The 27,302-nt window shown below is 33.7% G+C and overlaps 2 protein-coding genes, 1 long non-coding RNA gene and 1 pseudogene across 5 annotated transcripts; 3 read left to right on the top strand and 1 right to left on the bottom strand.

Annotated features, from left to right (window-relative positions):
* Positions 1-909: 909 nt before the first annotated feature.
* LOC123918068 (zinc finger protein 4-like) lies at positions 910-4,816 on the top strand. The gene is made up of 2 exons (XM_045970007.1): positions 910-1,326; positions 3,763-4,816. Exon 2 carries the CDS (start codon positions 3,853-3,855, stop codon positions 4,621-4,623), a length of 771 nt encoding a protein of 256 aa, XP_045825963.1. The 5' UTR covers positions 910-1,326; positions 3,763-3,852; the 3' UTR covers positions 4,624-4,816.
* A 1,326-nt stretch (positions 4,817-6,142) lies between these two features.
* LOC123917343 (ran-binding protein 6-like) lies at positions 6,143-14,780 on the top strand. The gene is made up of 19 exons (XM_045969035.1): positions 6,143-7,585; positions 8,858-9,061; positions 9,354-9,458; positions 9,641-9,706; positions 9,789-9,959; positions 10,339-10,413; positions 10,497-10,615; positions 10,828-10,939; positions 11,029-11,095; positions 11,191-11,360; positions 11,453-11,611; positions 11,784-11,879; positions 12,974-13,059; positions 13,161-13,227; positions 13,344-13,410; positions 13,483-13,601; positions 14,129-14,220; positions 14,335-14,401; positions 14,493-14,780. Exons 1-19 carry the CDS (start codon positions 6,143-6,145, stop codon positions 14,580-14,582), a joined length of 3,375 nt encoding a protein of 1,124 aa, XP_045824991.1. The 3' UTR covers positions 14,583-14,780.
* A 3,334-nt stretch (positions 14,781-18,114) lies between these two features.
* LOC123915845 lies at positions 18,115-22,608 on the top strand. 3 transcript variants are annotated; one of them, XR_006811989.1, is made up of 3 exons: positions 18,116-19,479; positions 19,585-19,655; positions 20,080-22,608. It is a non-coding gene; the product is annotated as an uncharacterized LOC123915845 (long non-coding RNA). The 3 variants fall into 3 exon arrangements; XR_006811991.1 differs by having other exon boundaries at positions 21,077-22,608; XR_006811990.1 differs by having other exon boundaries at positions 18,115-19,479; positions 19,585-22,608.
* Positions 22,609-22,779: 171 nt separating this feature from the next.
* LOC123913532 lies at positions 22,780-25,258 on the bottom strand (annotated as a pseudogene).
* Positions 25,259-27,302: the final 2,044 nt, after the last annotated feature.

A 27,302-nucleotide genomic window follows, 5' to 3' on the forward strand; every position in this document is an offset into this window, starting at 1 on the left:
TCATATATTGATCAAACCCAGTAAAACTCGTCCTCTTCTTCGAACACTTTGTATGTGATATTTATAGCAAAGACTTTTACTTTTCTATGATGCATATCAAACAAATTTAGTATCAAACTCCGTCCAAAGAAAATACCCTCTGAATCTTACTTTAAAACTCATTCAACTCACCTAGCAAAGTTAAGGAAAGTATAAGTTAAGAATGTATTAGAAAATGATGTTATAGCATATAGTATATGCTGGAAGTGATGTATGGAACCAAGTATGAAACTAATAAAAGCTGACTCAATGCATTATGCATTATGGAGTTATCTTTTGAAGTGGGGAAGTGAGTGAGAAAGAAAAAGTGAGAGTAGAGAGAATCTTAGGTGGGGAATAATGACTAAAGAAAAACTGTTAGCTTATTTTTGCTTTTTTCTCATACTATGTTCAATCAACCTAACCTAGTTGATGATTTGAACCTTTTGTACATGTAACAGAAACAGATGTTTTCTTTCATTAAAAAGCTCAAAATTCTACCCAAAAATATTAAAAATAAAATGGTGGTACAATGCCACAGACATTGAAAAGAAGAGCATATTTTATCATATCTTCTCACTATTTACTATTTCTTAGTCAAATGTCAGTGATTAGTATGTTGAAGAGACTGATAAATGTTAGTAGCAGAAATCAAATCGAACATAAACATCTTACGTACATAATACTCTGATGTGAGATGACTTGAACATGCATTTATAAGTAGACGTAATTCTCACTTTATAAACCAGTTTTGTAGGATTGAAGGGTTGAGTTAGACTCAACTCCCAAATCTAAGATTATTATTACTCTTATTATTTTCTTAATTTAATTTATTAGTGCGTCGCAGAATATGTCATTTTCTTTAAAACGTTTTGCAGTTGTCTAAATTGTACAATCGTATACAACATCGTCGTCCTCTTTTTATTTTTTTCCTGACTTCTTTGTCCCCCAACACTTTACTCACATCATCTTACCTTTGCTTTCCCATAAATAAACATCAATGCCCACCATCTAACATGTCTCTCCCTCTCCCTTTTCTCCATTTACCCTTCCTTTATTTTTATACCTTGTTCAGTTAAATGTTTTTTAATAATTAGAACATAAAGAACTATTAGCTCTCATTTAACCCTCTATTAGTGCTTTAGCATAACATAAATAATAAGACCACACATGCTTCTTTTGTCTTCTCATAACCAACCATTCCAAAGAGAAACAACAATGGAGATACATGTCTCCAATTTCCAAATCAGTTTATAGTTTGATCTCAAAAGCAGGCTACCATCAGTTAGACTTGAACCATGAGAGAGGGTATGTAAAACTCTTCTTCTTTCTTGGTTTCTAGACAAGTTAGGACTTATAAATCACTAGATTTTCATCATCTCATTCATGCTCTAGTTTTGCACCACCACTAAACTATATTTTCATCTTTGAACCAACACATGGAAGAATTCCTTTCCACCTAGAATTTGCAATGAATTATGTATTTGCATGCAATAATATTTTTGGCTTAACCTTCCGATTCCTAGGGAAAAATAGCTCTGGGAATCTGGATTTCGCCCAGAAGGTAAGTTAAGCTTGACCAATAAATGTTTTAGTCAAAGTTCGAACTCGAATTTCCATTCGATTCAAACGTTGCTCATTAATCACTTGGAATCCAATGATGGTTGTGCAGATGTTGTTATTTCTCCATATTTATGTTTTTCTTTGTCTTTAATTTTGTGCTTTCATGTTTGTTTGCTAACTCACTCTATCTACCCTCAATCTCATAATTTAGGAAGAAATAATTCATATATATTGTAGATTCATTTGAGATCAAAAGTAAGTTATTACTTACACTAATTGGGATTTGGTTTCTTGGATCATTAATATATTTGGCCAAGATAAATGTGAAAACTCTACTATTATTGGTCAACTTTTATGATGGCATCATTGGCATGTTTCTTGCCACTTTATTCAAGTTTTTCTTATTCTTACTAAAAATGGTCCTAAATATAGGTGATTCAGTCAAGAAAAATTCCCACCATATAGTTCAACCTTGAGTTTTAATCATACATTTAAAATTTATGTGGTTTAGTGGTCCATATATTGGATTCTTGATTTATTGATTATTTTCTATAGAGAAGTCAAAAAAGAAGAATAGACTAAGGAGTAAGGATAGATGTATAATAACAACATAAACAAAGATCTTCTTTTGTTCAAAGGTTTACCAGGCACACCTCTTCTTTTATTGGACAAGATTTAACTTTTCTCATTTAGGTGGTTGAAGACGACGAATATTACGTTAGCTTCAAACTACCATAGCTAGTGGTCTAATCCATTGCTTTGTTTGGGCCTTGTATGATTTGATTATGATTTTATCTCTCTGACTCTGTGTAAACTTATGTAGTCTACCTCTGCACGTCTTGTGCTGGGGAGGCTGTTTGTGGCTTCTTAAAAAAAACATAAACAAAGATCTGAAACTTTGCTTACAAATATTCAAGAATGTAATTAATTCTATAGCATCCACTAATATCTAGTCTCCAAGTCAAATTCTAAGGATAAATGAGCTTTATTTATTTTGAAAAAGAAAAATAAAGAAAATATTTGGCCATTTACTTTCTGTTACTGATTTCTATGTGCAAGTTGGACTTCATGAACCTACCTTAGAGTTCCACATCAGAGGTCATGAACCCGGTGTGAGGGTTTATATAAAATTAGACAATCCTCCCCTTTGAACCAGATGATGGAGTTAGGTTCAATCCGTATCACTTTTAGATCTACCATAAGTGAAATCAGGTGTTAAATATAACTACTACTTCATCCACACTAGGAAACAAACTTAAGATAGACTACATGAAAAAATGTTATATAAATCTGTATCATTATAAGGTTGTGGTCAAAGTGAGGTGCCTATAGTTTTTGCTGTATAATCCAAATTTCTAATAATTCAACTATTTAGTGCTTACTATTTTTACCATTTAGGTATGCCAACATATAGCAGAACATGCAAAGCAAGAACCTAACTAGTACAAATGCTTTTGCAACAGAAAGTTCAATTATCAAGACCTTGAATCACAATTCACAATTGTAACTGTACCTGCCTGCCAGGACTAATTAGCTTCCAGAAAGAAAAAAAATATGACTTAATTAGTGTTATGTGTGCATATGTATAAACTATTTTTATAACAAAAGATAAAATAAAGTTATATTGTTTTGATATAAGCTATATGCTATTTTCATAATGCTATCCTAGAAAGCTTATGAAAATAAGCTTAAAACTTATGAATGGATTTGGATTTTGTGCGGTCACGGCTTTCTGACCGTTCGATCTCGATCATTCAGTCTAAAATTTGAAGATTGAAACTTCGAATTCACATCTTATAAAATCAAAACATCCCTTTATTATGGACCGTCCGATTAAGATCACACGGTTAGAAAGTCGTGACTGCACGACTTCACGAAGTCAGTGACTGCACATAATCCAAATCCCTTTATGATCATGTCATAAGCTGTTTCTATAAGCTCTAGATAACAGTCTCACAAATCTTTTATGCTATTAGATAAGTTCAAATAACTCAATCCAAATAGACCCGTAAAACATAGGTTGGTTATTCTTTTCCCCGTGCCGGTTCAATATTAACATTCTTTCACAAATCAAAATATCATCAAATTTTAATTATAATCATGCATATTTTCCATTTATTATCTAAGTCTGTTCTATTGTTTTGATGCTTACTAACATAAACTGATGGATTTTCATTGCAGAACCAAACATCTCTTTCACTGCAAGCTCTTAAACAGATCATATTCTGATGGTATATATTGCTGGAAATATTTAGTGAATTAGCTTTTATCATGAGACCGATTTTCGATCTTGAAGTAGAGGCCACAGAGGAATATGAATCTGATGTTGCTTCCAATACCTCTCCCAACTCTTCCATTCTCACAAATCCAACAGAGCTTAATCCCCATTCAGATCCTATCTCACTAGACTTATCACTTAATTTCAACATCAACAATGACTTGGTTGCTAGAGATTCAGCAGGAATCTCAATCTCAAGCACCAGTGAGGGTAGCAATGAACCTATCATCCCAAGAGTTTTCTCTTGCAATTACTGTCGGCGCAAATTTTATAGCTCTCAGGCACTCGGTGGACACCAAAATGCACACAAGAGAGAACGAACATTAGCGAAACGGGCTATGCGAATGGGACTATTTGCCGAGAGATATACAAGTTTAGCATCTCTCCCTCTAAATGGTAATTCTTTCAGGTCATTAGGTATAAAGACACACTCTTCATTACACCATGGTTTTTCGCCACCAACAATAAGGCCTGTTCAAGAGATAAAAAGTAATGTGAGATTCAAACAAGGATGTATCGGTCATCCGATATTATTGGAAGATGATGAGACAGAACTGTTCTGGCAAGGTAGTTTCCATCAGGTTACCGAGGGTGGAAGGGTTGGATCAACACATCGGACATTGAGCAACCACACAAGTGATTTTGACCCCAGAGAAAGTAATACTCGTCAGAGTTCAAATCTGTGTTTTACTGAGGTGAATGTGAAACCATTGGTTGATAATATAGATCTTAATTCAGCACCCGAATTAACATTGAAACTTTGAAACTTTGAAAGGGTTAATGCTATTTACAAATCCCAGCTTTGTTATTTTACTCTATTTTTCTTGTTGTATAAGAACTTTGGGAAAACAAATTTAGAGCATCTATGTATGTCTGCTGTAATTACTTTACACAGGTTCCACCGTGTAATTTATTTGTATCTTTTTGTTTATATTTTGGATTATATTGACAAATGAACTATTTAGTAAGCCCAATTAGTTAAATGAAGCAACTTTTTCCACTCCACATTTCTAAAAAACTACAGATATTTTAAGGAATGTTTCAGAAGTGTACTTTCATTCGACATCAAATTTAGGACTTGGATATTCTCCTTTCCAAATTCTCTACATCTCTTTCCGTCCTCTCTATTTTTCTCTTAATTTCAATCTCTCATCAATGGAAAATAATAAACAAATCAAGAGAGAGAGTGAAATTAAGAGAATTAGAGAAGAATGAAAGGTGTAGAAAAATTGAGGAGCCGATCGAATTTGAAAATTTATAATTTGAGAACTGTTAGGAACACTCTTTTTTAAAATATTAACTATTTAGCTAGTCCAATTAGTTAAGCAAAATAACTTTATCCGCCCTACATTTCTAAAAGGTACATATGTTTTTAAAAATATACTTTCACACAACATTTTTTTTCAAAAGTGTACTTTAAGACGACACTAAATTTTAGCTTTTTCTAAATATGTACATATGAACTATTTAATTAACTCATTTAGTTCCCCGCTCCGCATTTTTTAAAACTTCAGAGATGTCTCTAAAAATGTTATTTCCGGACGACATGTTTTGTTTGAAAGTGTACTTTTTGATGGTATAAAATTTTGAAATAACATATCTCCAAATAAAAAATTGAAATACCATTAGGTAAAATAGTTGCTCTTAATGCCTAATTCAATTCACAATGTCGATATTATAAGATTAAACATCATTCGGATTCAAACCCGCTCTCTTACAGTTGTGTGTGAGAGTTATGTGATGTTTGTCCATGAAAAAAAAAACAAAAAAAGCAATATTTTACTAAGAAATACAAAATTTATTTCGGCACCCTACATTTTCTAGCTCACCCTACGAAATTACAAAAATACTCATGTCCGCTACTTAAGTAGCAGACATGTAAAATCTTGATATTTTCATGTAATGGGGTGTTTTTTTTTTCTCAAATTCATTTTCATATTATCTGCTACTTAAGTAGTGAAAAGGTAAAATAGAAAACTAGAAGTGCGAGCAAGAAGTTGGTCGGGTGACAATAAAAGCTAGTGATGGGCTTGGGCTTCAGCCCATCACATTGAGCCTAAAGTGTGTGAAATAGAAATACGCTTCCTCACATATTATTACGATAATGCCACTGTCATTCTTGTGAAAATCAATACAAAAGCTGACGTGTACAACCGCCACAACAGAAATTCACAGATTGCGTGAAATTGGCGGTTACTTTTCCCTCCAAAATCAGCGATTGAATTTCAACCTTCCTCAACAATGGCGTCAACCTCTAGTTCCGCCGCAGCTAATTCCTCATCAATGGCGTCAACCTCTAGTTCCGCCGCAGCTAGGAGATCTCCGTCGCCCCCGCCACCTCCTCCACCGCCTCCTCCAGCACTGCCGCCACCACAATCTTCTCTACGCAATCCGTTCGAGCCGGACATACAGTCGCCACCGCGCAACTACATAGAAGAAATAGCCAACAAGAGAAGAAAAATCGAACAAAGGCAAGACAAATCACTCATCCATGGCTTCACACTTCAAGAAGAACACGCTGCAAGAATTCTCCAATGCAACAGTCTCGTTCCTCTTCGAGAAGCAATCGATGAATACGCTCAAACCAAGAATCAAAGGTTACTAACAATCTTCAAATCTTTCGCACGTCTTTACCCTAATTCGTTCTCATTCAAACTCGCTAAAATCCTCCAACTCCAACCTTCGCTTCAAATTCGAACCGAAGTTGTTACTTTTCTCCTAATCACTCTTCACGAAGGGGTAAACAAGCCGATGAATTCTTCTATCCTATTACAACTCAAAAATCCTCTCCTTAATTCACTCATGATGGAATCTGAAGAAATTATGTTTCCTTGGCTTTGCGAATTGATCGGTCAAGTCGCGGAAAGGTTGTATCTATATTCTCTTGGCGGTTGGGATGAGCTTCTTCAGTACTTTATCACGTGTCTTTCTGGCGAATCGGAATTGAATAATAAGAAAGGGTTTATAATGTTAACAGAATTTCCGGTGGATGTTGCTCAAAATAAAGAGTTCTGGCTGAATGATGGGAGGTTTGATCTTGTCTGTGCGAAAATTTTGGAATCAGTTTACTCGGATGATAATGAATCGAAGGCATTGGGATACAATGCAGCGATTTCTTTGATGTTATTGTCAAAGGATCTTCAGAGAACAAATGTATCCGAAATTCTCTTGCCGATGTTGTTGAATATAATCGATCAGCACGAAGAAGATGCGGGTTTGGTGAGTAAGCTTAAGCGTTTAGTGGATTTAGTTACGTTGGACGATGGAAATATCTTGAGGGGAAAACACCGTGAAGTGTTTTGGTGCATGATTCAAGTAGCGGAGATAGAAGATGCGAGTGATGAACTGAGATATGAAGCGGTTAATATCATCAGAGAGCTTGATAAGGAGAATGTGACTGCGATGGAAGGTGTGATAAAGAATCTTTCTCTAGCGGATATGAGAAGGGTAGTTGAGGTTGCTATCAACATGATGGCGTGCATTGTTGAGGATCCTCTTTGGTTTGATGTTGACAATGATGATTGTAAAAGTGCTGGGTTCACAGAGAATTTTAACCTTGGGCAATACTTGTTGAATTGCCTCTGTTTAGATGGGGTTGATAGGGTTTTTGTTCCCACGGCAATTGACATTATAAGAACGAAGTTTGCATCTGATATGCTTTGGCGATTACGTCATGCAGCTATGTTTGCCATTGCTTCAATTGCAGAGAAAAACTTCAATGGGATGGTATGTATATAAAATGATATGATATAATATGTTATATGATATTCAAATTTAGGGCCATCATGCAATGTCATGAAAATTTAGTTGATACTTTAAAAGGTTCTCATGGGAAGCTTCAAATTTTGCATGATTTATGTCTGATCTTTAGTATACCGTGTTTTGATCAAGGATTTGAATCAGGTCCTCGGTCACATTGTGTCGCAATCTTTGACATTAAGAAAATTGTAGTTAAATGCGACTTAAGAAAATTGTTGTAATTGAGGTTGTGATGTGCCTACAGGAATAAGGAAAACATTTACGTCGGGGCCAAAACTATAGTTGATGGCAGACGATTTTTATATATGTATATGTCATGATGTGAGATTGTGTGTAACTTCATGCAGATGAAGGGTTTGCATTTGCATTTTGGTTTCTCTTACACAAGCCTAAATTTTAATGACATCGCGGAGTTTAAATAGTTTTAGTCGATGGAGACTGAATTTAGACCTGACATTTCAGGTATCAAAAGATAGTTGTTGTAGAAATATTTAGTGCCGAGACTTGGAGCTATCTGTTGATTTCGTGATATTTCGGTAGCATCTCAAAATCCTTGTTCGTGATATTTCGGTAGCATCTCAAAATCCTTGTTTGTGAGGCCTCGGATTAGTAGAAATTGCCATGTAGGGTGCAGTTTCTGCTGGTGTCTGTAAGTTACTAGTAATCTGGAGTGAGATCCCGAGATATCCAAATCTCATTTAGTGGTCCTATTTATTTGATATTCTGCTGTGTGTTGTTGGTGGTCTTTTATTGGCCAAGTCAGTTTGTCTGAATGTTTTATCTGCAATTTGTCTTGCAGCTAATTTAATTTTTGTCCTTGTGTCTGCATCAGGAAGGAAGATTTTGGTTAGTTAGTGTCATTAAAATTGTACCAGAAAGGGGATTAGAATTGTTTCAGGTTTCCTGTTATAAGGGTTTTGGAGTTCTGGTAGTTGCTCTTATCTGTTTTGTGTTGGCTTTTGCATAGGATGGCTTTCTCGTAAGATTTGTACTACTGGCATTCCTTGTGCCATGTTTCAATAAAATTGTGTCATTAGAACTTTATTTATTAATTGACGCTTGCACCATACATTGCTGTGCGCAAAGTTGACCATTATGCAACTACAACTTTCTGAGTATACACAATGCCATAAAATGATTTTCATTATTATTTTTTCCGATTTTGTGCTTATTTATATTATTACTTATGATGCTAATAATTTCACTCATATGATTCTCTCTTCCATTTTGCTACCACAGGGCATGATTCATCACTTTGAGAAAGTTGCAATGCTGGTCCTCAATTCGCTGGATGAACTGCATTACCGAGTACTTTGGGCTACTATGCATGCAATTAAGCATTTGAGTGAATGTAAGCAACTCTTAATGCATACTCAATATGACAAGAAGTTCTTGGAGAAACTAGTTCCCATCGCGAAATGTAACTCTTGTGCCCGTGTACAGGTATGTTTAATGTAGAGTTGCTTGTTTTCTCAGTTTATATTTATATATGTTTCTCTGTTTGACGATTATTATAATTCACAAGTTACAATTGATTGTCTCTTATATTGCATATTATCACACAAACACATTAGCTAGTTTGCACAATGATTGATACTTGAGGGCTTCACGAGTGATCTTGACCAACTTATCTTACTTTTAACATGCTTTATCTTTTTGCTTCTTTTAACATAGTTTAATCAATGATCATATTGGAGCTTTACTTATTAAGTTCTTTTATAACTGTTCTCTGCAGTCATATGCTGTTATTGCCATTCGTCTCTTGGTAATCACTTGTGGCTTAGACAAAATATCCCCTTTTGGGGAACCAATTATAGCATCATTACTCATACTTCTTAAGGTACATAGTCTGCAATTTTCATTATCAACTTCTCATCTACGTACATATTGTGCTTTTATATGTTGTATGTTATTGTTTATACATATTTACATATCGTATTGGTGTAGTCTGAACCAATATTTTTCTATGGTTTCTTATGTTTTATGTACTTGCAATAATCTAAATTGTTTTTGAGCTTTCAGCATGAAAAAATGAAGTTACAAGGAGATGCTATTGATGCCCTGAAATCCATTGCAGTTTCAATGCCGGTATTTAAGGCTAAGCATTAATATCTGAGTTCTAGGACAGAAGTAGGTTTTGATTATCCTAATGTGTCATTGTTGCATGCAGGGAATTTTTCGCCAAAATCATTACGATTCAACAATGGAAGCATTGAAAGTCACTGTGTTCAATAAGTATAGTTTACCCAAATTGTTTCTCCGCGCCAAATGTCTAGAATGCATGGTATATCTTGTTAGAAAAGTTGGGCCAGATAATTTCATAGAAGAGGAAGCTGTTCAGGCAAGTATTTCGGCTATTTTTATTTTGAATTGACTCAAACTATACAGAATGTGTACCGTCATAGGGTTTTTTCCGAGTTAGCACATGAAGTAAAATCTCTAAGTCAACTCCATGATCCAAGTATGCCATGTATCTGGACAAGCTAAAACACACCTGACCCGAGTTAAGACCGAATACGTGAGATAAGTATTAACTCGAAATATAAAGGGGAATATAAAAGGTTTAATTTTATAGGCCGTACAAGCTCAAGAATAGTTTTGATGTACCTTATGATGAAATGATCCTGGTATATATCATTCAAAATGTTAAATTTGTGATAGATTCATGTACCTTATGACACATTTCCTTTTTGTCCTAATTTATTGTCTAACATTTGAAGGTCGTGGAATCTCTAATATCACTTGATGGAAAATTGAGCAAAACACAATACTTAATAAAATGTATCGTCTTAAAGGTATAGTTGAAATCCATGATAGGCCATTTACCATTATATGCTAGTTTAATGTTTACATTCCTAACTGAATGAACATTTTGCAGGCTCTGGAACAAATCTGTCAATGCCCAAGAGTGAGCATTGACAAATTTATCGATAAAATCACGCCGATGTTGCTTGTGGATGATAAGCCATATGAGGATAGGTTTGCCATTATATTTTAGCGCTACAAAGATAAATCACATAGTTTGATAGGAAGGAACATTAATGATATGTGTTTGTGGATGTCCCCCATTTATGAAATGAACAATTTTTTTTACGCAAAGGAATGAAAGAATGTTGAAACTGACAAATATCACATTTCAAATAAAAATATTATAAAACCATTCAACTAATACTCCCTTGTTATTAAGTGATGGATGTGCTCATTTGCAGCCTAGATGATGATGAAAAAAGATTGGTTGAAACTATGAGAGTTCGGGCTTGTAATACACTGTCATATTGTGCTGTTCGGTCATCTATAAACTTTTCTCCCCACATTGGCAAGGTTGGTTTGATAGATCTGATATTTGTAATTTATGTAGAGGCTTCACCTAAAAAAACAAACATGTGACTGATTAAACTTTAAATTTTTAGGTCACTCAAATGTTTATACGTTTGCTTGGTTGCTCTAGTTTTAAAATCCGCAAGGCTTCTATTTTAGGTGAATATAAATTTAAATTATTTGAGTTCAACTTAAAATCTTGAAATTTGGGTTTAAACCATTTTGTTATAAAATAATTCACTTTCTGGTTTTAGGTCTTTCAAAACTATTACTCTCACTTAAAGTAGGTGACAGAAGTAATCAGACTAAAAGAGAAACGACTTTGATCATTGTGCAAGCTCTGGTTACATTTTTGAAGCACATGCAGGAAACTGATAGGGATTTGTCTGCACTAGTATTGAGGTTACTTGCTAGATGCATTCAGGTACAATACAATTGTGTCAAATATATATATCGATGATTTGTTTATATTATATCATATATTGATCATATTAGTAACATATGTTCATTATGCAGACCTTTAGCTCATTTTTCACTGATCAATTGATCAAGGATATTGCCGATGAGTTAAACGATACAATAAAAAAGATTATTAAATTTGAAATAGAAAAAGCACAAGAAGAGGGGACTTCAGAAGATTTAGATGAACCTTTGCCACCGGAAGAACCAACTGAGGTTATATCTTTAAATTCACTTGCTATTGAATACACGTCATAATATGCATGGATATATGTGTAGGACATAATTACACAGTCGATCTATAATCATTCTACTCGTAAATTTTCATTTACATTAATTAATTGATCTATAGAGTAGGAGTGATAATCAACTTTTTTACTCATAACAGGAAGCAGTTCAATTAATAGCAACAGCGATTGACACATTTGGAGACCAATTCATGCTGCATGTTGATACCCTAATGTCAAATGTTGTGGTGTTTTTGGTATGTTCTCCTTTGTTATTTCTTCTCATCTAAATGTTTTTTAAACCTGCATATATCAAACAAGATTAGTATAGATCACAAGAGAAAACCTGCTTGTTATAATCACTTTGCTAGAAAACCTGCATATATCAAACAAGATTAGTATAGATCACAAGAGAAGCTAAATTTTGATTTGACCAAATCTTTAATCTCAAACATAATAAATTTGGATGATTTACAAGTTTAATTAGGAACTGGTCTATGTAGGATAAAAATTCAGAACTGATTGACTCGAACTGCAAACAAAAATTAAATTATTAAATGAACTAATAATAAACTCTAGAAGAAAGTTCATTCAGGAAGAGAGTCTAATAAAAAATCATGCAAGGGATGAATATTATAATTTATCTTAATATATGTTTTTCTTATAAATCATTTACATAATATTGTTAGATTGTTGCTAAAAATAGAACTATTATTTACTTATAAATCATTCAGTGTGTGAGTTTTAGCATTCAGTGGGAAAAAAATCAACGGGCTCTAAATAGCTAGGATCATAACGGGTTGTCGGATCGGATTATGAACATTAGTAGTAGTGGTGGTGGAGAGTCCTAAACAATAACACGGAAAATACTCAGATCATGAACATTAGTAGTGCGGTCGATGTCGGATCAGACCGAAGCTGTTAGACCGTTTGATTGGATTGTTAGGACAGATTTGCTCACCGGGCCAAAGTATGACGGCTTTTATTTAGCAGTGGCTGCTGGGATATATTTTAAGATTATTTTCAACTTCTTGTCAAAATAAAAAAGATTATTATCATCTTACCATTTATATTTGATCTATGTTTGAACTTTGGAGTTATATTTGAGATGTGATGTGTGGTATGATAGATTAATTTGTATATTTAATAATTTATCTTCATATTTAGTTTTCTTTTTTTTCTTTGGAAAATTGATAATCCAATCCAAGCCATTTTTCTGCAAAATCTATTCAATCCAATCCACAACCACCTGTTCAAATTGGTCGAGATTGTTAAATAGTGTTAAGTAAAAATTGTGCTCCTGCATAATCTTTCTCATAAACTTTTATTGCTTCTGCATAATCTTTGGCAGGCCGATGACAAACCAGATAGAGAGATAGCTTTTGCAATTTCCATTTTTAACGTTATCTTCCCACTATTCCCAGACAAATTGCCACAGTAAATCTAGTTTCCTTTATCAGTTTTGTCTGAAGTTATAGCATTAGTAAATGTCTCTATCGATAACATTACCTTACTCCTGTGTGCTATTGATCAAACAGGTATCATGGAAAATATGGTTCAATCTCCTATCTTGCTTTGAGGAAAAATTATCCTTGTGCCCGGCTGGTAATTTCAAATGTCAATAATTTTGTTTCTTTACTTCTTTTTTTCCCAGTTTTTTTTACGTATTTATATATATATAATGAAAATGAACATTAGTTTTTGGTTAATGATCATTCCAGCATGCTACACGGGCAATAGGTATCTGTGCTATGTTTGGAGGAGATCAATTTAAAGCCTCTGCAAGAGGTAACTTTTTTTGAAAACCTCTTAAACTTAATTTAATTTTTTGGAATATGACAAGTAATAGGTTTTGTGCAGGTAGTATCTTAATACTATATAATGTCATGAGTAACGGGCGTTCAACATTATGTGATACGGCAGTTGCATCTCTTGGAAAAATCTATGAATTTCATCGTGATTGTATCAGCGACCCTGAGGTAATAATCTTTCAAAATATCAATACAAAATGGATTAATTCCCTACCTTCAATATTTGGCAACTTTGGTATAACTAGTTTATTTATTTATTTATTTAAGAGAGAGGATAATGATTAATTAAGAATATTTAGATGAGAGATGATACTAGATGGTTAAAAGAGAGGACTAGCTAGATTCCTTTCATGCTTTCGAAGCAGGAATACAGGACTAGGACATTGGTTCCGTAAGTTCCTCTTCTGCTTCAAATTATAATATACAAATTAAAATTTCTGTGCAGGTGTTAGAAATTACTCATGAATGCATCTACAATATCTAGTCATTACACCTTGTCCTGGCGACTTTGATGCCAACTTTTATGAATGCAATGTAAAAAATATTTATCATGAACAGAATGATCATGAGGGTTACGATAGTAAATTAGACTTCTGCAATTATTGATCTGCAATGTTTACTATGTCTGCTAGTGCTAGTTTTTCATTGCCACTTTTTTGTTTTGTTATCCTCATGTCATAATGTTTTTAAAGCAGATGGTTGAAAAATGGTTAAACTTCTTACCATTGAAGCATGATTTCAATGAAGCTAGATATGCACATGGACTGCTAGTTAAATTGATACAAAGGTGATAAACTGTTCTTAATTCTCCTTTGGACCAATTTCAAATTAGTATCATATTTATACTTCCGTACATGTATTGGGGGCTAAGCAAAAGTTGTAAACTGTGTGCATTGATCAGGTCGGATGAATACCTTTTTGGAAGCAATAACAAGAATCTTCCCAGGATTATTTCCGTTGTAAAAGGAGTAAGTAGAAACAATTTTCTTTACTTTGTGAAATATGGATTTATTTGAATCAATATATTTTCTTGTATGTGTAATATATATTTTCTTATAGATTTTATCTGGACCTGACCGCCTGGGAACTGAGGAAGCTATTACTCAGATGATTGACTTCGTGGAAAAACATCGTGCATGGAAATCTTAACTGCGGAAGCATCAAGCGCAACTACCTCCCTCTAATTATATTAGGCTTCAATTGGAACTGAAGGAGGTGCATGAGTTACTGGTTTCAAATTGAATTGTATAATAGACAACATTTGTACATACAAATACAAATAATACAAATATGCAATAATCCCCTCATTGAGTATATATACCATGAGATGTGGCTTTTGTAACAAATTACTATAAAACATAACTTTTGATATGCGAATTTGTGTTGATAAAAGTATATTTTTCGATTCATGAGTAATTAATCGCTCAAGTATAATTGTTGAGTGGAATAGAATTGTGAATTTAACCACAAATTGCAGGATAGAAGTATTCTTTTTAATATATACTATATTGTGAACTATGTCATAGTGTACTGCTGTGTGTTATTTTATGTTATATTTTAAAGGGAACAATGATTTGCATTTTCAGATATTCAAATGAATTTTTCAAAACTTTTTTTTTTGAACAAGCCAAAATGAGAAGCATTTTTCAAAACTTTATCTATAATGGTTTTCTGGATGTTGCTTGTGTATGAGAAGCATTTTCCAATAAGCCCAATAACCTATCAAGTTGTTTTGACAGCAACTTAAGTTGTAGCATATGATATATTTATCAAGTCCCTTCGTTTCTATTTAAAATTTACAAATTATGTTGAGCAATTAGGATGATTTTTTGAAATGTCTTATCCAAGCTATCAACAAATGAAAATTAATCAGCACATCTCATGTTACTGCAAAATTCATTAATCGTACTACTGAATCAGGTTATATGCTATTGGTTGTACATTCAACACTAAAAAAAATTTATTTGATCATTTTGATGATAACTTTAACCAGATCTATATATATTTAGTTAAATATTTTATGTCTGTGCATATTTGTAATTTATTTAATTTCTTTACAACCTGCATACTTTATTGATGTCTATCATCAAAGTCGAGCTTCAATAACCTTCATTTATTTTCCTTCCTTCCACAACTTCATGTTGCAGTACCTTACAATTATAACAATTATAGCATTTTGCATTTCTCATTCATGTCTGTCAATCTACATACAGCCAATTGTTTTGTTCATAACTCAGATTAATAAAAAAATTATAGAGCAAGTCCTAGTGATTTGTATAAGTCGATGGAAGAAAATGCTCTGTTGATGGAGGTTTCGACTAAAATTCATGGAGGAGATGATATACGATGGTGGAGCTGTCTCTGCAAATACTAGCTCAAGTTAGTATAAGGTGGATGGGAGGTTTAAAATAATGTGTAGCTAGACATTCCAATACTACTCCTCCCTAAATGTCAAGGAACCTCTTGCATTTAAAATTTTATATCTTGCATTTAAAGTTTTAGGAACAGTTATATATCTTGGTCTTTCGTCTATTATAGGAAGGAGTAAGAAAGCAATATTCTCTTACATCAATGATCGTATCTGGAAGAAAATGACTTCTTGGAGGGGAAGAGCATTGTCTAAGGTCGGTAAGGAGGTTATGATAAAATCTATGCTTCAAGCCATCCCATCATATGTTATGAGTATGTTTATCCTTCCTTCCTCACTCATTGACGATATCAAGAAAATGTTGAATGCCTTTTGGTGGGGAGGCGGAGGTAACAACAATAAAGGGATCAACTAGTTAGCTTGGGACAGACTTGCATGCCCTAAGACGAAGGGTGGTTTAGACTTTCGTAATTTTGAAGCGTTCAATATGGCTATGGTGGCAAAACAAGCATGGAACATCATTCAAAATCCGGACTTGTTGGCGGCTAAACTTGTTAAAGCAAGGTATTTCTCACGCTCATCGTTACTCGAAGAATCTTTGGGTTATAATCCTAGCTTTGCGTGGCGTAGTATTTGGAAGGCTAGACAAATTCTTTTACATGGGTGTAGGTGGCGGATTGGTAGTGGCGACAGAATCTGTGTTATGTATGATCCATGACTGCGTGGAAAGGATGATCGCTGGGTGTCCTCACCTCAAGTGGAAGATGTGTATCATTTAGTTGTTAAAGACTTGTTACTTGAGAATTATAGAGCGTGGGATATAGCTAAGACTCGTAACTTGTTTACAGGTCGGGTAGCGGAAGAGATTATTGCAACCCCTCTTATTAGTTCGGTTAAAGAGGATAACGTGGTTTGGGAGGAGGAATGGAATGTGTGCTATTCAGTTAAATCTGGTTACAATCTAGCCATGAGATAGGCACCATGTAGAGGGCAATTGGAAATTTGGAATGATATTTGGAAAGCTCGATCTCCTCACAAAACGCCTCACTTACTATGGAGGTCGTGTAGGGGTGTCTGCCGACGCGAGTTCGCTTGAGACAACATTATGTAGAATGTGAACTAAGCTGTCCTGTGTGCAATGTTGAGGTCGAAGATGATATTCATGTGTTTTTTGGATGTGTAGCAACTTGCAAATGTTGGTCGGTCGCAAGCCTGTCACAGTTGCTGCATAATGTAGCTTACCAGCATGGGACTATCGCAGACAGGGTATTTCGAATGTGCAGAAACGAGGTCAGTGCAATGATAGGACGGGTTGCATCGTTATTTTGGTGCATTTGGCACAATCGAAACGACAAGATCTGGAATGACAATATTCAGTCATCGAGCAAAGTTGGAAGCATGGCGTTCGTCGTCTGGAATGAGTGGTTTACTGTCCACCAACTGCAGCGTCATAACGTTGTTTCTATTGAGGATCCTAGGCCGGTTCGGTGGGAGAAAATGTAATGTTGATGCCGCGTTTGTATTATGGATAAAATGTTACTTATATGGGTCTTTGCTTTTCTGATACCAATGGACATTTTGTGGCTGACTTGACTCAATGGTAGTAGCCTTTTTTATTCCATAGTGGAAGGCGAAGCATTGACACTATTACATGCTATGAAATAGGCTATCCATCGAGGATTTGAGCGAGTTCAATTTGAAAGTGACTCAAAGTTGTTGGTTGACGCTATCCATTCGAGAAGACGGGGCAGTTCGGAATTTAGTTTAATTGTGAACGACATTATTCTTCTTATGTCATCTTCTTATGTAAACTTTGAGGTTAAATTTATTAGGAGACAAACGAATTTGGTTGCTCATACTCTTGCTAGGGTGGCCAATGTTTGAGCTAGTTTCCATAGATTTGAAATTATTCTCTTATATATTGAACATATTAATTAATGATATGAATTAAGTTTGTTTGGTTAAAAAAAAAACTTTATAAAAAAAAAAAATTCATTTAAGTCTACGTTAATTTTTAAGGAATCTTATACAATACTATAATATAAATTATTTTATATTTTTTTACAAAAATACTACTATAAATTATTAAGTCTACAGGAATATAATACAATACTACTTTTTATTTAGTATAACGTTAATTTTTTTTTTTTTTTTTGCTTAAAAAAAAAAACGTTAATGTTTTTTTTAAAAAATATACGCCGCCTAAGTAATTGCTAAATTTTATTCTTACAAAAAAAAAATATTACCGTTGTTGAGTGCGTGCATCTCACGTCCTTATCCTTATAAATAACCAGCGCCCAAATCCGGGAATCCTAACTATTCATTCTCTCATTGCTCTGTTCTCTCTCTCTCTCTGATAATAATAATCTCATTCTTTTCTGAAAGCTCTCTCTGATTCTTGTTTCTTCTTCATGGAATCACCGCGCACTCCGATTTCATCGCCATCGTCCCAGTCGTCGGTAACTCCTTCACCTCCTCGTGCACCCAAAAAAAGCAATAACCAACGAATGATATATTCTACCCCGATGCTACGCTTAATGGATCGAATCATTCAAGATGGTGAATTGTGGTTGCTTGAGTATCGAAGGAATCAGAACACCGCTCAACTCATCGAAAACGAGAGAAAGAGAAAAATCAAAATTTTGATGTCACTTCGATGATGATGATGATTATAGTAACCCTTTCACAATTATTTCTCTCTTATTATTCCTTTTCAGATATGACATATATAGATGCTTTCTATATCAAAATGGGTATGGAAAAAGGGTAAGATTTCATTGTTATTTTTTGACATAATATATAGATGCTTTCTATATATGGATATAGGTGAGTTCATTGCCACTTCCTCCTTCTCAGGCTCGTTAGTTTTCAATTTCATTTCTATAAAGTTTTAAACTTTCTTATTTTTAGGTTATAAAAATTGATACTTTAGTTATGTTATGTCGTTTTAATTTGGGTTATAAAAACTTACCCTTTTTTGTTTAAGGAAAAAGGGTAATATTCCATTGTTATTTTTTGACATAATATATAGATGCTTTCTATATGGGTAAGTCAAAGGTGAGATATTTCTTCCTTTCAATTGTTATTTTATTTTATTATGAAATTCTGATGTGATGATCTGTTCTGTTGGGGGGAGAAGGAGAACATCTCAGGTAGGTATAAAGTTTTAAACTTTCTTATTTTTAGGTTATAAAAATTGATACTTTAGTTATGTCGTTTTAATTTGGGTAATTTGATTTTTCTTTTTTCTTTTTTTTTTGTTTCAGAAATTGTGGGTTTTGTTTATTTGTTGTATTCTTTTTGTTGATGATTTATGTTCTTGATTGTGTTTTGGTGTTTGGACTTTTGACTAATTTGTTGGTGATCTATATAGGTTTCATTTTATGGAGGTAGGTATGTAATTTTTTTTATCGGGTTTGTGGAGGTTTGACACCGCCCGCCAATGGATGGTACTAACCAAACAAAACTTTCGTCAAGTTCTTCCTAGTTTCGACTGTTTCAGCTTTGACCGAGTTTCTATTTTCTTTTATTATGCAATTGTGATTAATGATATGTTGGAGAGAAGATATATTTTTTTTTGTTTGTTTGAATCCATAACTACCTTGATTGTCAGAGTCAATGCAGGTACTACAGCTTGTGTAGGATAAAAATCAGTCTTGTCTCTTCAGGTCATTAGAGGTAGTAATGGAAAGTGCATCAGTTTTTATATGGATTTGTGTTTGGTTGCCTTACTTCTCTTATGTTCATTTTTGTTACTCACTTTCTTTTGAAAACAAAAAACAGAAAGGAGCAGAAGATACTATAAGAGGCTGAGAGGGTAATCATATCGGAAACAGTTCTTCCTCGTGACTTAGGTATTTAGTTCTTCCTCATGATTTAGTCCTTTAATTTGTATTTCTTACTGGCATTGATTTAATGTTTTTAGGTTGCTTCAGATATTAAACAAGTCTGTGATACGTTAAAAAAAAATTATTAAGCTAGGGAATAATTCAATTGGAGCCCATGTGATCTCTATGCCCTCAAGTATTAACAAGGATTCTGTTCTCACTGATTCTAGATCTCGTTATTGAAGTTTTCAATGGGATACATTGCTTACATATGTTCTAGCTTCAATATCATGTCCTTTTATGTCAAACCAGTATACCTAAGTATTTATTTCTTCCTCAATTAAAATTGAAATTTTTGCTCTCGGCATATTATATAAACTCTTTCTATGTTCTCTGTCCTTGAATTTGTATTTCTTACTGGCATTGATTTATTACTTATTGGTTGCTTCAGATGTTAAACATGTCTCGGATACATTCAGATTTTTATTAAGCTAGGGAGTGATTCGGTTGGAGCCCATGTGATCTCTAAGCCCTCAAGTATTAACAAGGATTCTGTTCCAGCACTAACCTTTTTAATGGTTATAAATAATATGTAGGCAAGCTATAATCCTTGACTTATAGAGATACAAATATGAGAGTCTGCGTGCTCAGATTCATTGATCAACTTCCCCTTTGAGCCATTTTCCTTTAATCCCTTTTTGGTACAAATATGTATATTATTGATGGTAAAGGAAAATAGTAGTAGAAGATCTCTCTAGTTAGCAGCTACTTCCGGAGCAAAGCCCCAACACAGAGAAATATCTATCTTTGGCCCTAACAGAAAATATTTCCATCCTACCCTCTCTCTGGTGTCTGGCCTAATATTTGTCAAAACTTATTAAGTGTAGGACAGTTGCTTGAAAAGGGTTCATAAATATCTTTAAGAATAGTATGTGTGTGAGTAAATCTGCTATGCCTAAGACTTGTTCATATCTTTAAAAGATTATCATTAGAGTCCTTTCAATGTGAGGAAGCTTCTGTTGTAAAATCAATTTGTGATACTGAAGTTTGCCACTAGAGGATGTGCCATTTTAATCATGTATGAACTTTTACAAGGGTATGCTGATTTAATTTTTGAAATTTGAAGTTGCTGATATTTTTTGTAAATTCAAAAATTGGGTTGAAAATAAGAGTGGATGCAAAATTTAAGTATCAGGTAATGGAATTGAATACACCTAAAAAAATTCAATTAGCTTTGTGAAGAGGTTGGAATTACACCTCAACTCACTGCTCCCTACTCATCGCGGCAGAATGGTGAGTGAAAGTAATACTAGGACCGTGATGCAGATGCTTGCTATATGAGAAAAATATGCCTAGAAGTTTTTTGCTTAACAGACTAACTACAATGACTGATATTGTAGAGATGTCATATTTCTTGGTAATGTAGGCTTAAGCAAAATTATTTGCAGGAATCCTTATATGTCAAAAGAAGTATGCTGAGATGATGAGATCCTAAAGAAGTTCAATATGAGCAAAAACAAGCCCATGATGAGAATGAGAAGCTTATCAAAGAAAATGGGTCTAGAAGAGTTGAAGAAGCTTACAGAAGCTTAGTTGGATTCTTAATTAACATACTTCAATCAGGCTGTTAGTCAGATTCATTGATCAACTTCCCCTTTGAGCCCTTTTCCTTTAATCCCTTTGAGGTACAAATATGTATATTATGGTAAAGGAAAATAGTAGTAGAACATCTCTCTATTAGTAGCTACTTCCAGAGGAAAGGTCCAACACAGAGAAATATCTATCTCTGGCCCTAACAGAAAATAATTCCATCAAAACTTATTAAGTGTAGGAAGTTACTTGAAAAGGGGTCATACATTATCTTTAAGAATAGTATGTGTGTGATTAAATCTGCTGATGCCTAAGAATTGTTCAGTATACCGATGAAGGTAAAAAGATTTTCATTAGAGTTGTTGCAATGTGAGGAAGCTGCTGTTTTAAAATCAATTTCTGATACCGAAGTTTGGCACTAGAGTATGTGCCATTTTAATCAGGCAGAGAAGGTTGCAGTTGATACATACAGATCTTCAGCATATATTACATACTCTTCATGTATGAATTTACAAGGTTATGCTGGATTTAATTTTTGAAATTTGAAGTTGCTGATATTTTTTGTAAATTCAAAAATTTGGTTGAAAATCAGAGTGGATGCAAAAAATTCAAGTGTTAAGATCAGATAATGGAATTGAATAACCTCAAAAATTCAATTAGCATTGTGAAGAGGGTGGAATTACATATCAACTCACTGCTCCATACTCATTGCAGCAGAATAGTGTGAGTAAAAGGAAGAACATAGGACCCTGATGGAAATGGCTCGATTCTTGCTATACGAGAAAAGTACGCCTAAGAAGAGTTGAAGAAGAATATGGACGACGCTTAGTTGGATGCTTAATTAAGGTGCCTTACGTCAGGCTGTTAGCATCCTTTCAAGATTTCTGCATTATGCTAGTGAGGAGCTTCTCAATGTAGCAACGAGTGTTGAGATATAATAACAATGGAATTACAAGATATTCATGGTTTCTGAGATAATGATTGGGTTGGATCTATCGATTATATGCCTAGCACCTCTGGCTACTGTTTTTCATTTGGTTCTGGAATGTATTCATGGTGCTAAAAAGAGCAAGATATTGTTTCTCAATTAACAGCAGAGGCAAGAGTTCCTAGCAGCAGCTGAAGCAGTTAATGAAGAATTGTGGATTAGGAAGTTGTTAAAAGATGTTCAAGTGTTTATGTGGATAGTAGTTAAATTCCAACAATCCAGTGTTTTATGGAAAGAGACCAATATAATGAAGTGTTTTAGTAGTGGATTAAGAATTTAAGATATTCTGTTTTAGGAGATTGTTATCAATTTTTGTATTTAAAGATGCTTCATATCAATAAAATTTGAAGTATAGTTTTAAAAACAGATTATTTAATACAATACAATGATATTATTTTCCTATTTTTAGTTTCTTAACTTGTGCACATTTGCCATATAATATGACATTTTGTCTCCTTTTATTGGAGATTAAGTGCATGTTGTTCGGGGTGAATACACCATGTTTTCAAAGAGAATCTAATTTGATTCATCATTAGTTTATATTCTCTGAGTTAGATCCATATCAGGCTCATTTTTCCTGTCAAACATCATAAAGAAGAATAGAATATACTTCTTTTCCCTTGTTTACCAATTTTCACTTACAAAATAACACAACATAACAAGAAGGTTCCAAAGAAATGCTAAAGCATACTGATAATGAAAACTTTATAATCATCATTTCTCCTGCACTATCCCATATTCACAAACCTATCTTTACACTCCCCCAAGAATAATAATGCAAATTGATCAACGATCCCATTCTTTTATCAACCAGCTTCACTTTCTCATCACTCATCAGTCTCATGCAAGTTCCATGCAAAATCTAATAGGTTCCTCTCTTCCGAATTTCCTTCATTTGTTTCCTCCACCCTTGGCCTTCCACCAACCACTTCCAACACAATCACACCAAACTCAAACACATCAGCACCATTACACACTACTGCCTCAAACTGTTTTGATTCTGCTCCCAATAGCACAAATCCAAAATCTCCCAAAACAGCTCGGAAGCTGACATCTAGAAACACACTGCTGCATTTCATGTTCTTGTGAGCTAGTTGTTTACTGTGCAAGAAACTCAAGCCGTCGGCTACATCTTTGATGACTTTGAACCGGCGTGTCCACGGAAGAACACCAGCTCCGAATAGCCATTTATCGAGGCTTCCATTGGGGACAAAATCATAGACTGCAATGATTTCATTGTTGTCCTGACACCATCCCCTTATTGGAAGCAAATTCGGGTGACGAACATGACTAATGACTTTGATTTCTTTCAACAAGCTTCTTATCGGATCCGTGTGTGCTGAGAAATTCAGTTGAGAATCTTTTCACAGCTACTTGGCTTCCATTACTAAGCTTTCCTCTGTAGTATACTCCTCTAGTATCGCTTCCAAGTACTTATATCTCACTGAATGATCTAGTCGAAGAGGAAATTGCAGAGAAAGCGAAGCGACGTGGTTTGTTAGGAGGCCTTGGCCTATGAATATCTTCCTCTATAGAAGTCCTTGATTTAGAAACACTTCTTCTGTGTTTGCTGATAAAGTAAAAACCAACTAAAACAACCAAAGCCAACACTACAGCAGCCACAAAAATCAAAAAGCTTCGCGGAATTTTGTTCCTATTAGAGTTCTTATCGGTAGCTGCTGTTGTTCCTGTAGTATTCTCAAGCATGATCTTACCTTGGCATGTTTCAGATGAAGGGTAGCGAAGAAAAGCTTGGCTATTTGAAGTGAAGTTCCAAGAGACTATGTTGTGAATTTGTGTGTGGTTATCGGTTGAAGCTGAGAATCCTACAAACATATACTCATTCAGGTAAGGTGACAAATCCATAAACTCTGAGAAGATAGGCTTGATAGGATAAACTTCTTCGTTCGCAAGTCCTAAATGAATGTCGATTCTCCTTCGTGGACCATCATAATCGATCCACGCATGGTGAACAAAACCATCTTTAAGTGAAACTCCAACATCAGAAACATTGATAATTTTTGTAGATACTATGCTACCTAAATTGATGCCAACATGATTATCATTTGGATCACCAAATTCCGGATTCTTTCGCGTATCAAACTCAATTGCAACCGCTTTATAATCGTTCTCACAAACATCATTAAGCATACCAAGCCAAGGTCCTGGCCTTCCAACAGTGAATTCATCAGGTACAATGATAAAGGTAAGTCCACTATCACCATCATAATCACTTAAATCAGAATTAGTAGTTAAATTATTAAGCTGAAAAGAAAAGGTGGTTTGAAAAGAAGCTGGTGTTTTGGTAATTGGATCTAACAAACGAATTGGAAAGGAATATCTGTTTCTTGTGATTCAATTGGAATTTGAAGTGAACCCTTTTCATTTGAGAACTTTGCATTTGCTAAAATCTAGGAAGGAGAAGTGTTTGGTTACATTGATTGGAACATCATTAGCTGAATAAACTGATGATACTAGATATGACTCATAGAAGCCATTGTATGAGAGAGGATAATGGAAACAATTCAAATTCAAATAATTCTAATTCTTTTAAATTTTCATATAATTATTGTTTCAATTTTAAATAATTTTTAAAGTCAATTATATTATTATTTTCGTGCATCACAATTTTTTTTAAGAAAGTTTCTACCATAGAAAATGCTACCAAGATAGTCTTCAATCCTGAAATTAGCGATGTTATGGAACTGAAGAAGAGGTTATTATCTTTTGGATCTCATCAATATGTATATCTTATGTTTCTCAATTGTTGAATTCTCCTGTGGTAAGTAATTATTATTTATTTTTTAACTTTTTTAATGTCGAAGAAAATGAAAAACATATTCTCTAAGGGCACATGCTAATGAACTTAATATATATAAACTTTTGTCTCAAAAGCAATACTTATAATTTAAATTTGCAAAAACTTCCAAGTTCTTTAACATATTGCTAACAATTATTTTTTCATCAGGATTCATTGAATGTTGTGTATGCAACTGTTAAACTTACTGACATCGGGTCTGATTGGTGGTACGTGGCTTGCATCAGGTGCCATAGAAAGGTTATACCTGATGGTGGTGTGTATTTCTGCTATGTGTTTATATTCACAGTGTGTTTATATGCAACTGTTAAACTTACTGACATAATGGCAGCCGCCGTCAATTCGTCCAAGCTATGGAATCATTGCAAAGTTTTGAAGCTTACAACAAATATGCGTTTTCAAACCAAAAAATAAAAAAATAAAAATATGCGTTTAAGAAATAAAAATATTTTTCGAATGAACGCTTTCAATCGGTTATGGAAATAGATATGCAAATGAGAGTGGAGAAATTGGTTTGAATATTCCTGATGATCTGTTAATACAAGATTTAGCCGATCCATTGCGTTCCCGTATTTTGTGTGTGTGTATATATATATATATATATATATATATATATATATATATATATATATTAGAAAATGTGAAGAAATCTGGTTTTTTTAAAGAGCGTGGTATATTTGCCCCAACTTTGGATGCAGTCGAGCGTGTTAATGATTATCTTTTATCGTTGGTTCCATAAGTGAGCAAGAATATATTAGTCATGATTCAGTTTGTAAATCAGATGAAAATATTGGTTCACAACCGATTTCTTAAATGATATTATTAAGTGTTCTGACATTCCAAATCACAAATTGACATTTAAAATTGAATGTTCGGTGATGTTGATGAGGAATATTGATGAGAATGTTGGGTGGTGCAATGAGACTAGGCTAATCATCAGTTTTCTTGGAATATATTATATTGGTGCAACCTTCATTACTGGAAATAAATGTGGGTGATAAAATCATTATTTCGAGATTGAATTTGATACCAAGAGACCCTGAATTACCTTTCAAGTTTACGAGAAGACAATTCTCATTGACCTTACGTTTTGCAGTTACAATAAATAAGAGTCAGGGTCAATCACTTTCTCATGTCGGCATATATCTTCCTAAAGCGACATTCACTTATGGACAATTATACATCACTTTGTATAGAGTCACATCAAAGAAGGGTCTGAAGATGTTGATATTAGAAGAAGAAAATCAAATGTGCAATGAGACCACTAATGTAGTTTATAGTGAGGTTTTTAATAATGTATAATAGTGTTTGTTTTATTGTAATACAATTTGACAGTCAAATGAGTTATTTTTCACCCTCATTTTTTATCATTTAAATTATTCATCCCTCTTTTTCTACTTTTTTAGGAAATTCGGCTCAATTCTTATAAAATCTACAAATGTCTTAAGTTTGTCTAAATGTTATTTTTCTATAGTTAAAAAAAAGTATGTGGTTCCCGGTGGGTGCATATGTAGAAATATTTGTTGAGATTGATATGTCAGTCTCTTAAATAAATCACAGTTACTTCGACTAGATTAGTCTCTGCAGTTGCGTACGGAGTATACCTTTAGTTTACCAAAAAAAAATAAAAATAAAATATGTCGACAATATGTGACATTAATTAAAAGTTTATAGATAAAGATAATATACTATGTGATGAGTTAAAATAATTTTAAATAATTAATTTAGACGAAATTCTAACCCGTGCATGGCACGAGTGTCCAAACTAGTTTTTAATAGAAATTACTTAGGTAACATTCAATTAGAGATTTTGCTTACGTGACATTCAATTGAATCTTCTATTATTATTATTTTGTAAAACAATTGAATCTTTTTCTAACCCATTATTAAAAAAAAATATTAAAACAAAGATTTTTTTTCTAAAACAATTGAATCTTTTCTAATGCATTATTAAAAAAAAATCTCTAATCCACTTTGTTGGCATTCAATTGGAGAGTTTGTTTACGTGGCATTCAATTGAATCTTCTCTATGCTTCAAAAAAAAAAATTGAATCTTCTCTAACCCATTATTAAAAAAACTTCTCTAACCCACTTCGTTTCCCACTTATTTGTTGGATGGTTGAATATATACAACTAAATTAATTGGTTACTAGCGATCTGACAAGACGCGTTCCGCGCATGTATGTGTCTATTATGCAAACTTATTTAAATAATAAAAAAAAGATATGGCTTATGTTATGGTGAGTTTGCTAATAAAAAATTTTTGTTGCTAAAAAAA

The sequence above is a fragment of the Trifolium pratense genome, linkage group LG3 (assembly GCF_020283565.1).
Source record: "Trifolium pratense cultivar HEN17-A07 linkage group LG3, ARS_RC_1.1, whole genome shotgun sequence".
Lineage (NCBI taxonomy): Eukaryota > Viridiplantae > Streptophyta > Magnoliopsida > Fabales > Fabaceae > Trifolium > Trifolium pratense.